General features: G+C 37.2%; 1 protein-coding gene across 5 annotated transcripts in view; it reads left to right on the top strand.

Annotated features, from left to right (window-relative positions):
• myo1b (myosin IB) overlaps positions 1–13,995 on the top strand; it is a 103,622-nt gene that overhangs the window by 10,066 nt on the left and 79,561 nt on the right. For all 5 annotated transcript variants that reach the window (XM_067443287.1, XM_067443288.1, XM_067443286.1 and 2 more), the window contains exons 2-3: positions 4,883–5,023; positions 9,177–9,292. In XM_067443287.1, coding sequence (XP_067299388.1) covers positions 4,898–5,023; positions 9,177–9,292 — 242 coding nt within the window. In that variant the 5' untranslated portion in view covers positions 4,883–4,897. The remainder of the gene's footprint in view (positions 1–4,882; positions 5,024–9,176; positions 9,293–13,995) is intronic.

Raw genomic sequence — 13,995 nt, 5'->3', positions numbered from 1 at the left:
GAGTCTGATTTCGCAATGAACCCAAAAATAAGGGATTCTCCAGCCTGTCACGGCGTGCTGGTATGCTCTGTTAGACTTGTCACGTACACATAATCAATACGATCTGTAACAATGCAATAGCTACTATCGCATCTAAAGAAACATGTATTATTCACATAAATGTGTTGCACCATTCCTGTCGGCTCCAATATAGAAGGCACAGCATTGTTTTAATCTCTATGTTTGCAAATCCAGTGTCTGTGTCTTGTTTACAAATGGCCTGGTGTCTATAAAAAAAATTATTTTACTAACAAGGAAGTTTTCAGCTCTGAAACTTACATGATATTCTTATATTACCATGAACTTTTATATAGCAAAGGCTCAAGGGACTGTTGATTTCTCAATTCATTACCCCTTTAAGCAAATTACCATTCTGTTCACCTTCAAAAATTGACCCAGCATTACAAATTGAGTCGTCTGGTCTTCTTAATGGCAAATTTGTTGTTGGTATTGGTATTTATAAAATTGGTATCAATGCTATTTTACTTGCGACCTCTTGGTTGATGCTCATCATGCAGTGCAGGAGACCAGAGAGCAATTGTACTTTTCATAACTGGCATGTAGGGCTGGGATGGTTACCGTTTTACCGTATTTTATTCATCACAGTTTGTGCTTGTTATTAGACTTGAGGGGCGTCAAGTTTATTTGAATAGCGCAGTTCAAACGCAGCAGTTTTACTTTCGTTTTCTCTAGCAGTGCATAATCAAACAGGCTCAATGTCTTGACCCCGTAGAAGATAAAATTGGCTCTTCAGATGTTTTACAACAAGTGTTGCTTTGCAACATCAGGAGAAAACAACATGAAGACGAAGATATTCGAGCAGGAGTCTAACCAGCTTGTGTCCCACATAGACATGTGCTGATTTTCGATAATGCGATTTAGGGCTGGGCGATATGGCCAAAATTTCATATCCCGATATAGCTCATTTGATATCCCGATAACGATATACATAACGATATAGCAACCTTTCTATTAATTCAGTTTATGAATAGTCTATACAAAATTGCAATGTGGAAATGCAGTTTGAAATGATATACAAAACAAATAAAGGTAGTATGGACTACATTTTTATTTTATTTAGAACCTTTTTTTAAAGCAAGACTGTTAGTAAAGTTAACACCTGCCTAGGGATGTTAACCGATGACCGTTTGACCGATGGCTATCAACATTAACCGATCAAAGTTGTTGGTTAAAATAAATAAAAAAGTGATCTCTAAATTAGGCTATTATAGACAGTGGACTAAACGCTACTACAGTTGGCCGTCTCATTTCAAAATCTTTTTGTGTGATTGAACATATCCCTCGCACTCAATTTTTCATAACTCGCCTGTTTGTACTTAATAAACCAATAAAAACATTTGGCGCGAGGTCACAGCGTTTGGGTTTGCGCGCTCACAAGGTTTGCAAAAAGTAAACACTCGAGGTTAGAGTCAGGGCAGACGACAGTATGAAGCGTCATTCCGCATAAGATGGGCTTACATTTGGAAATATATTACATCTTCATTTCAGTGGTAACATAAGGTGTTGATCGTCTTTCTTTATTATTGTTAGCAGTAACGTTACCTCAAACTAAAGCGGCGTCTCTTCGGAGCTGTCATTTTCTTAAATGAGCCGCGGCAATGATTCAAATGAGCTTCTAAGGCTGAACAAACGCCTTTATTTTCAACGCGATCACCTTGTACCCAAACCATTTCGAAACTAATGAGCCATTGTCCTCTGATTACAAACAAGCTCCTCTGCGGCGCGTTTGCGGGACTCGTGTTTCGCGCTGTGGGGGGTATTTAAAAAAAGTGACGTGAGTGGAAGGGAGGCTGCAGCGCGCGTGTGTGTGTGTGTGAGAGAGCGAGAGAGAGAGAGAGAGACAGAGGGAGCGCGTTTATGTATTGCATGGGCATGCCGTGGCGTGAGGTGCATCTTGACATAAAATTCTGCCATAAACGCCTTATCGTGGCGTAAGCGATAGAGCCTTATATAAAACGATAGACATTTTCTATCGTCCAGACGATATATTTCGTCATATCGCCCAGCCCTAATTAGGCTTGGGCGGTATCCAAATTTTGATACCGTCAAACCTCCTCCCTATTTTACCTCGGTATACGGTATTACCGTGAATAATTAAAACATTATGATGTAAGGCTCAGACAGCGTCACCAAACTGTTGGCTTGGCTCATATATATATATATAGGCCTATATTTTTATTTTATTTTTTACATTTGAGCCCCTGCCCCTGAGAAACTCTCTGCACGTTTTATGCTTACCGTTATGAGACAATTGTCAGACAATTGACTTTTTTTTTTTGTGAGTCCCATGTTCACTTGATTTTTGTGGAGTTCATGCTTATTGCTTACATTGCCAGCTGTGTGACAAAAGGCTTCGGCAATATTACAGCATAGTCCGAGGGTGCGCTCAGTTTTTCATCCACGCAGCAGTGAGTGGATGGTGGTTTCGGATATGCGCCCTTAGGTTCAAGGTATTTCCATCTCTCGCGGTCATCTTTTTGTTGCACAATTTGCAAATTGCCTCGTCTGTATTTACCGTCAAAACCCAAAATACTTCCAAACTGCAGAAGTTGTGTTCTTTTTCGAGACCGAATAACTCAGTGCCCGACTCGCCGTCTTTTCCCCTCTCTCTCTCTCTCTCTCTCTCTCTCTCTCTCTCTCTCTCTCTCTCTCTCTCTCTCTCTCTCTCTCTCTCTCTCTCTCTCTCTCTCTCTCTCTCTCTCTCTCATCCACTCTGTCACAACAACGCATACACATATTTAGGCATTTAATAAATAAATAAATAGTATTTAATATGTAAATAGTTTAATTAGTTCAACTTATTAAATATTTAATAATTAATTGTTGATCAGCAATATGTAAGTTGATCTGTTTTTTTTTGACGGTTTGACGGTATTGAAACTGATACCGTTGCTATTTTTAGATCCCGCGGTATACCATTTTACCGTATTACCGCCCAAGCCTAGCCCTAATGCGATTTATCACGATAATGAATATGCACGACATTGTTATCATGGGCACTTTAAAATATTGCAAATAAGAATTTATTAACAATTAATATTTTGTTTTATAATGCACTCAAGAATACTTTGCCCATCAACCGTATAAATGCTCAACACCGCTGTGTTCTGCGTCAAAGGGACACGTTCTCAGAGACCACTTAACATTGATTTCTCATTGAGTGGTCTCTTAATTTTTTTTCCAGAGCTGTATATATTTTTGGTGCATTATTGTATTTAAACATTCAGTTATTTTTGTTATTACAAAAATAGTTCTTAAAGCTGTTATGCTATGGCAACACTTTTTTTTTGCAACTTATTTCAATATCGTGATAACATCATATATCGTGATAAAACTTCAGCAATTAATCGCAACATGAAAAATTGATATCGGCACATGCCTAGTCCCACATTAATCTCAAAGCACAGACCAGCCTGACGCATCTTTGTACAGTTTGTGGGGAAATAGATTATGAAACAAATATTTTTTTTAAACAAATATTTAATTTTCTTATATTCTTAAGATTACCATTATTTACTTATAATCATTTAAATGTTTTACAGGCTAGTGTATTGTTTCACGGATGAAAAAACACGCATGCTTGTGAAATGGATTTTTGAGCGTTTATTATTTTTAAATGTAGGCTATATATATATATATATATATATATATATATATATATATATATATATATATATATATATATATATATATATATATATATATATATATATATATATATATATATATATATATATATATATATATATATATAATATAAACTGAATATATATTGCTGTTCACTGCTGTTCACTTTCACCACTTAATCCTTCATTTACATTAAGAAAAAAGTTGTATTTTTTGTCAAGTTTATCAGTGCACACAAATGACATGTTTATTATCAACAAACCGCAATGTATTTCAATGTATTTCCTTTATTTTGTACTATCATTGCTAATGTTAGACTAGAACTGGTTATGCTGGGTGCTTTTTTTTTGTTTTTTTTCACTGGGTGAGCTGGGAGTGAAAGCGTAGGCTCTTGTTGGAGGAGCTTTATGCTGAGCATAACACTTTGTCTTTCCCCATTTGTTTGAACAGTGCATAGGGGGTTTAGGGGCTCAGTAAAGCCTGGTATCAAGGCCCTGAATGCGATTGGCACCTGGATTAGTGACCAGAAAAAGGAGAAATTGCAGCCCCTGGCAGTTTAACTGTGAGATCACAATTGAATGTTGATGAGGAGGTTGCTTAAAGTTGCTTAAACTTTTAGTCAGAAAGTAGCATTTTGATGACTCTACCCCATAAAACATCTTGGGACTATCTATGGGTCATCAGCTGGGACGAGGGTTTTTCGTTACATAATTCCCAGTGGAATATCGTGTCCATGGTGTCCTCAACAGAACTGAACATGCCGGTCCAGTCAAGTGCTGCTTTGCAAATTCTACTTTATTCATTTGCATTATTTTAGTTTAGAAGTGCAAGAAGCTGATGGTGAAGTTTTATCGATATGAACAGACATCAGCTTTAATGGACTGTGGAAGAAGAGCATGTAGAATACTGGGATATTTTCAAATAACACAATAAACTTTTTAATATATTTTTTTATTTGTAATAATAATATGGCTCTTGTTCCTTTTGTTTGCTCTTTTGAGTTTTTTATTTAATTGTTTTTATGAATATATGCTTTTTTATTATTACAATCGTAGTTATTTTTAAATGTAGGTAATGTTTTATTCATTTTGTTGTATGCGTTTGTCATTTTTATTTTTTTCAGTCAAGACCTAAATTTTATCTGAATATTTAATATTTTAAAAAAAATCAATTTAATATTATACTTTTTCTTTAGGGGGTGCTGTCCAAAATGGAGGCGAAGACATCACTTCTCGACAATATGATAGGGGTGGGTGATATGGTCCTCCTTGAGCCCCTGTCAGAAGACAGCTTCATTGAGAATCTAAAGAAGCGATTCGATCACAACGAGATCTATGTAAGTAATGCTTAAACTAATCCTTTTTCTTGGACGCTTTCTCATTAGTAGGCTTTTACTACTCTGGACAGTCACATCATATCAAGAGTATTTAAGTTTATTCTGAATGTGTTATCACTGCAAAGATAAATAGGAGTGTATCGAGTAAATCATAGTCCTCTCTTTGTTCAGTTCCCTCTCTCTTGTCTTTCCCATTCATTTGGATTTGGTTTTGAATACAGCTGCATACAAACAACCAACCAACCTGTTAAATAGGTCCATTTGATGGGTAAATAATTGTTTAATGAATCGGATAGCAATCCATTTTAAAGGGTCCCCTAATGAAAAAGGTCATTTCAGACCCTGGCAAGGGGTATATGGCAGTTACACTTTTTTTGAGAATTCAAATGGGGACCTTATCTCGATGATTGGGATGATTGGGATGATTGGCTATTTACCATTAATCTCATGGTTATCCAATGAGATTAATGGTAAATAGGAGGCAAAGCTGATTTAACTGTTCGTAGTTACCAAATTTTGTATTCCAAAAGTGTATCTGGCACTGCCACCTTGTAAAGTTACTGTCAGTGTTACTGGACACTGTCAGTGAAGACTGTCAGTGTTACTAGAACTTTATTTACTTTATTTAACATTGTTGCCTACCATTGATATGTTAATCCATTGCTACACAGTGGAGTTTTTTTTTTTTCAGAGGGTCAGACATGGTATTTTATCTGACCATCTTACTGGTGGGGTAGCATTATTTAAATAAATGTTTCTATTCAATTACATAGCTTGCCATTAATTAGTTAAGATATGCTGTGATTTGAACATGGATTTTTATTCTTATTTTACATTTATATAGAGACGTTTCATGGAACGTAAGGTCATGAATATTTGCCTCAAAAGTCATAGAAAAGTCATGGAAATCTGGTTGAAATGTGTATAAACCTGTTATTAGTGCGTTAGTCACCACACCTCATAAAAAGTTGCTTTCAGTATCAGGAAATATTAAGTTTAATTGACCCAGCTGGTAATTTTGCATTTTGTGTGGCACCATTGAAATGGACCCTTATAAAGGCTTGCTTATATTTTGCAGAACTAGGCCTATAATCTGTCCAGTAATAAAATACTAAAATTGTGTAGTTAGTAACAAACAGCTGATGAGTGCATGTAGTCTGTAATTGAGAGTTTTAACTACCCACACAACCCCCTAATGTCCAGTTGCACTTTTGTAATACAACCTCTAGCCTTGTATTTAATCTGCAAATCACACAGAACGGGACAAAATCATGTAGACCACAATCTGTCATTATTTAGTCTCTGCAATAACGGTTGACTGAGCTCCAGAGCGGACAAAACGACATCATAAAAGTGGTCCAAACAACTTGTGCACTATTTTTCAATATGTTAACTTATTCTATGGAAAATAACTAGCTAAAGATTCATCAAAACTTTTCCTTTTATGTTCATCAGAACAAATGAACAACTTACAAATTTGGAATGACATTTATGGGTGAATTTTTCCTTTTAAGCTTATATTGCACGGTTAATGAATTTTCAAGGAGTGTCTCCACTTTGTGTCAGCTATGTAAATGCCAAGAAGCTTACATCACTCTCCATCATATCACTTACATTTCACCAATAATAACTTTACAAAGGAAATCACAAGAGTTATCTCCTTATCTAATCAAAAAAACAATTAGGATGGGATTTTTTTAGATACCGCAGGCAATAAGAGCTGAATTATGAAACAAAGGTCCTGGTATTCATTGATGTCATTAAACTTTGGTCTGTATAATTGGCTGCAAGAAAGAACAAATGTAATAATGGAAGTATTTGTACATTTTAGTGCCCAATCACCGGCACAATGTGGCACAAAGTGTTTTTTGCTTGTTTCAGCCCGACGCAGTTATCGTTTTCACATCCAGTGCCACATTGTTTAAATTGCAAATGCACTCGTGCCCATCTGTTCGCCCATGGTTGTGCTGGTTTGAAAACAAGCTGTGTTCAGGGGCATTGCTTTAAGGCAACTGAAAACGACTTTGCGATTGACCAATAAAAACTTGGTCTAATAAAAAATACTACAGCATTGACTATATAAAGGGCACGTTAGTAATATGCACCAATAGGTGGGTACACAGCATGGGTACATTCTGCTTATTACACACAAACCGGGTTGCACAGCAGCACACAAACATTTTTAAATATTAAAAATAAAAGGATTCCTCTCTGGAGAAGTATTCAGGGGTTTTTTGCTCGCAGAATCCGCTATGGTACAAGTGCAACAAACGTATATGTTTATATGCGGAGGACAAAATCCAGCGGGGATACATCACCAAACTAATCTTCATGGTACTTTAGAATGCAATGGAAACGCAGAGAGCAACCACTCTGGGGTGAAAAAGTTCCTGGGAAAAATTGTTTCGGGTAATTTTGGTGGAAACTAGGCTTTAGATGCATTTGAGGGCAAAATGAATTTAGACCGGCCTAGTCCTGTTCTAATGCGCAGATAGCCTGATGTCACTTTTGTTTAAAGTATTTAAATCCATCTGGGAAGGGGAGGATGCTATCATATTCCTCATAAAACTGAGAGATGCCAATCTTGTTCTGTTTGTGTAAAAGAAGAATCATACTGAAATAGGTATCAATTATCTATGTGTGCTCCACACACCTTGACAATAGGCTGTGTTGCCATGGGGAGAGGTCTAGTTCTAAATCTGCAAGCCTCATAAAACACTTACTGAAATGAAAGGTTGAAGTCGGCAGCAAGAAACAGACATTGTTCTGAGATCCCTCAGATGTTTGAGATTTGCTTTTAACATCATGAGTTGAAAATTGTTTGTAGAAAGAAGGAAAAAAGACTTAAAGAGAAGCTAAAATAAATTAGTCAATGTTTTTGTATGAGTCTTCTGAAATTGATTACTTCAGAGTTCAGACACTGGTGTCCACTTTTGATTACAGTGTGTTGTTGAAACTTCTTGGGATTCCGAACAATTTTTGTTTGTTTTGTTTGATTGATGGCAATTGAATTTAGACTGGCCTAGTCCTGTTCTAATGCACAGATAGTTGTCACATCTCTTTTGTCCATGTTGAAAGTGTTTAAATCCATCTGGGAAGGGGAGGATGCTATTATATTCCTCATAAAACTGAGAGATGCCAATCTTGTTCTGTTTGTGTAAAAGAAGAATCATACTGAAATAGGTATCAATTACCCATGTGCTCCACTCAAATCAAGTATAAGTCAGACTACAATTCAAAAGTTTGGTCAAGTCACAATATCTGTGCTTGTATTGATATCCTTTTTGTTATTTTTCTTTTATTTCGTTTTTTTACATATCAGGCATTGCAAACACCTTGACAATAGGCTGTGTTGCCATGGGGAGAGGTCTAATTCTCCATCTGCAAGCCTCATGAAACACTTACTGTAATGAAAGGTTGAAGACGGCTGCAAGAAACAGACATTGTTCTGAGGTCTCTCAGATGTTTGAGATTTGCTTTTAACATGAGTTAAATTTGTTGTAGAAAGAAGGAAAGAAAGACTTAAAGAGTAGCTAAAATACATTATTCAATGTTTTAGAATGAGTCTTCTGAAATTGACTACTTCAGAGTTCAGACACTGTTGTCCATACTGGCCACTTTTGACCACCCTGTGTTGTTGAAATTTCCTGGGATGCCGAACATTTTTTGTTTGTATTCTCTTGTTCGGTTGCTTGCGGGCCCCCCGCCTGTCTGAACAATACCCAGGAATTCCCATCTGGATCATGCAGACGGAGGCATAATGTAGCTTTTCTCCCCTACACTGTTGCCACCACTCTTACTACAACAGAATGAGGCAGAAAATGCACTTGCTTATGTCTGTCTCACAGCAGGGGATGAACTAGATTTGACAAGTATAAATAGAGTGACATTTTAGGGTTTTCACCAGTACAAGTGACAATGTACAATTACCATAATTTTCATAATAGGCACAATATGAAAATTTTCATTGTGACTGGCTTGACGGTGCATATACAGTGTGCGGTGACAACACTTGGGTACCAAAATTAGTCTGTATACTTTATATTGAATATATAACTAGTTATGTTCTCTCTATTCGTATCATACATTTTTTTTTTTATATTAGCTTGTTTGTTGATCAGTGATTCATTACTTCTTTTACCATCCTCCACAGACATACATTGGCAGTGTGGTGATCTCAATGAACCCCTACAAGTCCCTGCCCATCTACACAGCAGAAAAGGTGGAGGAGTATCGCAACAGGAACTTCTATGAGCTCAGTCCACACATGTGAGTTTAGAATCCTTCTCATCCATTGAACACTCTGTGTTGTACGGTTACACAAAATTAGTTTGTAGTCACTTGACTCTGCCCCATCCAGTCAGCGGCATGGAGGCAAACTCAAATACAGATTCAACACACATAAAGAAAGATCCCCTTTGCTTGCATCCTCAAGAAAGTTTGTCAATTCTTGCTAGTTTGAAAATTCGATTTGCTTTCATTCAAGAGCAATAATATATAAAACATAGATCATCACTGCACACAAGCTGTTTTCTGTGACAGCGAGCCTAGTGGTGTCAAGTCTTTGACAACGTGCAAGTCCTGAAGCCTGATCACTTTCACTTGCATCTTCATTAAACTTAGTCAATTGTATGTGTTTTAAGGCTTGCCAGTTTGAACATTCAAGTGATTTTAGACCAGTGGATGTGTATCATTATTTTAACGCACTGATATATTGTGGCACATAAACACTCATAGAGTACTACTCAGACAGTAGCTCACACATTGTGTGAAGATGGCACAGAAACTCATTGTCAACGCTGTCCTGTGATTAATCACTAAAGTAGCTTAGAAATTCAACAATTACAATGCTCCAGAATGGACAAAGCAGTGTCATAAAAATTGCCCATACAACGTGCACTATTTTTCAATTTGTTACAAACTCTTTCTATAGAAAAACTATGGGCAGCGCCATGAAATGTCATAGCTCAGCACAAGGTTTGAGTCCCGGTTCAAGGTGCAGGCTTTCTTAAGCGAACATCAAAGTTAATTTCCTTCAATTATTTAAAAATGACAAAGATAAGAAATGCACTGTTTCGTTTGAAAAGAAAAAATACCCCACCTTTAATAGTTGAGCATATTAGCAATACGAAACTTGTCAGCCAATGAGGGCAAGAAAAAAGCGAAAAGCTAAATAATCGTTTATAAATCATAAACAAGGTAAAATGTTAAATGAATCGTGTCATATTGTCCAGCCCTAAGTTTGAGCTAATATTCTATATTTAGCAGAAAATGTAGTAGCTATTAATATGCTATTGCCTATTTTAACATTTAGGTTGGAAAAGCCATGCAGCTTTTATAAAGCACTTTAATCAATAATAATGTGAAGGTCCCCCAGCGGTGTCATGTTTACAGAAGTGCTTGTGTGGAGTAGTTGTGCATAAACTATTCTGTACTGTACTATATCCACTCGACCCCTTAGACATGATGTCCAGCCCTGCTGCCGGGGGAGGGGGTGCTCAATGTCCTGCTCCAGCTAATGACCATCTGTCTCTCTAGAGGGCTGCCAGCCGCCTGACCGGACTGCCAAATCAAAACAAAGCAGTCCGCTTTGTTTGATCGGCAGATGCATACTTACCCTCCTAAAAACATCAAAAAAAGAGCTATTGAGAATGGAATTGCTGCTCCATTGAGAATGGAATTGCATTTTTTACTCATTCTATTCACTCCCCTGGAAAAGTTAAAATAAACAGCTGTACAGCTGTATTTTCTTTCTCAATGCGTTTTTATTTTTTTATGGTCTATTGATACTTCCGCCTGTTTGCTCTCCTCATGTTTCTAAATTGATCTCTCTTCTGTTTCTGGGCTCATCATGTTCACCGGCTTTAAGTAAATATTTTCTGTGGAATGTAAGTTCTCTTTCAGTCTAAGATGCTTCCATATTGTTTTAGTCTTCGCACTGTTACAGTGATGTCAGGGTCGATGCTCCTCTGATCTGAAGCCAGGCTCTGAGCTCATTCCAGGGCAGCTGCTTTTCCTGTCATGCCTGAGAAGCAGACCTCTTAGATGGGTCTGGGTTTACAGGCCTCCAGGGCTCATGCATTCAGGCCTTCTGGGACAATGGGCTGTAACCGGTTCTGTTAACAGTGCAAACCGTTGCTGTTTTTATGATCATCACCTCATCACCCCTGTAAACAGCAGTCAGGCAGGGGAAGTAGTGCGATGGCCCAGAGCCCCTACGCTCAAACTGCTTTCAAGCTTTTGGGTACGTTTTTGTCAAGTCTGTGCTTGTTTTATCATTTTCTGGAATATTATGAAGAGTTTAGTGTCATATAGCCAGACTTTAACTTGTGGAAAGGTGTATAGGTATATAGTTTTGGGGGCATTCAGACATATGGCTATGTTCATACTGCAAGCCTTGGTGCTCAATTTTGATTTATTGTTCCAATCCAAATGTTTTTTTTTTCTTCTTTTTTTTGTATAGCTGTTCACATTATTGTATAAGTGTGTTTATTTATATTGTGAGTTGCTGTGGAAGCCAGCAAATTTATGCGCAGGCAATAGACGAGGATGCAAAAAAGAGCAATTTTTAAACTATGATACTACCCTTTATGTTTTGTATATATAGCTATCACTCTAATGCTTGTGAGCTCTGACACATCACTGTCCTTCACTGACTACCTTTCGCAACTCTTGATAACATTGGACATTTTAAAATCTTTAAAGTTACTCCCATGAGCACAGCTCAGTTGTGACGAATGTTGCTCTAGACAGTGACGTGACGTTGCATGAATTCCGATATAATAGTTCAAGATTGCGTTCGCATTGCAAAACCTCTAACTTTTATCAGATTTAGTACCACATGTAAAAGTGGAACAAATTGGAATTGAAAAGATTAGATTCCATATGGTTTGTACTGTTCACACTGTCATGAGAAAAAGAAAAAAAAACAGATCTGACTCACATGTGAGCACATGTGAAAAATCGAATTTGGGTCATGTTTGCCTCCAGTCTGAGCGTAGCCTATTTTAGGGGACAGCCATTTGTAGTATTATCTGAAACCATGGTGGATATTATAGAGTACCCTCATTAAATCCAATAATGCATCTAAATATCAAGTGTACAACCGATGTACACTTAACTGCTAACAGCTAGTATACCTAAGCACTAGCATTTTTGCACTACCTGCAAAACACTTCTAGTACACTTTTCTACACTGATTTGCTCATAGGTTTTCATTTGCTCATTCAGTGGACTATATTACTGGTACTTCAAGGCAGGTTTGCTGGGTAAGTTTGGGCTAAACTCTTAAGGACAAAGAAGCCAAACTGGACACCCTTATTTAGTGGACTATATTAGTGAGGTGTAGGGAGTGATTGCAGATCGAACCCAAGAAACTTCCAGGCAAGTTGGGGCTAAACTCTTCAGCACATTGGCCCTCAAGGAGCAGGACTGGACACCCTGGGCATAGTGCATGTTTTAGTCCTTAGAATCATTCTTATCTTGGATGAGAGGTCTGGATTAAGGTCTCTTTTAATTAGGTCTCTCTAAAAAAAACAGAGGTTCTCCAAGTGAGGTCTTTGTAAAAGACTTCATAATTATATCTTAATCTCCAAGTCAGGCCATCTGCTTAGGGTTATTAAGATAGACCTTTTGCAACGTGAGACTGACAAGGGTTGGAAGTTATCTTTCCCTAATCATCTTTACTTATCGACAAAGAGGTCACTTTGTGGATAACTTTTGTCAATTTTAACAGCTATTCTTGACTGTTAGGGTTATTATTGTTATTTTTGAGTGTATTTGCTGTATAGTGATACTGTATGGGATATGATTGCTCTTCCTCCGCTGTGCTATGTAAACCCTAAGATCTTCATCTAATCATGCACAAACAAGTTTATTTAGCTAAAATCTAAAATATATCACTTGCCAACCTAGAGTTCAGGGCACTTTGTCAAAGGTGAATGATCGTTTCCAATGGCAAGTACAAACTTAGCAGCTTGAAAGGGCATTCTGTTAGCTGAAGAATCTAATGAAATGAAAGAAAAACAGGATTAAGACATCTCTAGAATCTAATCCACAATCTACATTAAAGTCCTTAAATGTGGGTTTGTAAAAAAAATAAAAAATTCTGGTCACAAAATTGTCTTGGTACCATGGATATGATACTTAAAAGGTTAGTTAATCTGATGCTCAAAGTGATGACAATCGTGTCACCAAACTTGAACAAGACTTGCAAAAATGAACTCCATTGTCTCCATGGTTCTGCTAATAGCATTAAATGTATACACTTACAAAGAAGTGTATACATGTTAAACTGGGAAATGTATTAGCTAACCTGGTTTTTCAGCTTCCATTCTGTTTCTGGTGATTCAAACCTGCACATGCTTAAAAACCTTTGCATTTGTAAAGTGTTAGCATGACTGCTTTAAGTAGAGCAGTAATTAAAGTAGCTAAAGTCAGCTTATCCTGCTAAGCTCTCATCCACTTTTGTGACTTAAGATTTTTAAGACTCCTCTTTGTTAAGACCACATTATCATTGCTGATTTTGATTTATGTAGAACTACAAAATGTTTTTGGACAGTGTTTTTGACTGTGCAGATGGGGCCATTGAGGGCTCATGCCCACGGTGTCCAGTTGCAAGAAATCTCTAAGTTAACTAATCAATTGTAAAGTTATTATCTCTAGCGGTTTTCTTAACATTAGGGGTTTGCAGGAACTTGTAGCTGAGCTTCAGTGGTGGTCAGATCCATTGAAACCATAAAGTTGCTAAGACCACCATGCTCCCTAATCACCGCAAATGGTAGTGTGCTCAGAGACGCTCAATAGAGGTGACAAACATCTGCTGATTGCCTCTATATACTAACGAGAGCTATGTTCCCTCAAAAGAGGTTTAATTTACAGAGCGATCTGATGGATCAGAGAGGAGAATGGAGCAGGACGTGAACTCCAAATCTGTAATTTCATGATTAGCTATATTTTGAATTGGATCGGTT

This window comes from Pseudorasbora parva, chromosome 5, assembly GCF_024679245.1.
Source record: "Pseudorasbora parva isolate DD20220531a chromosome 5, ASM2467924v1, whole genome shotgun sequence".
NCBI classification, from domain to species: Eukaryota; Metazoa; Chordata; class Actinopteri; order Cypriniformes; family Gobionidae; genus Pseudorasbora; species Pseudorasbora parva.
Note: the sequence above shows the minus strand (reverse complement) of the source record. Positions and strands in the feature narration are given on the sequence as shown.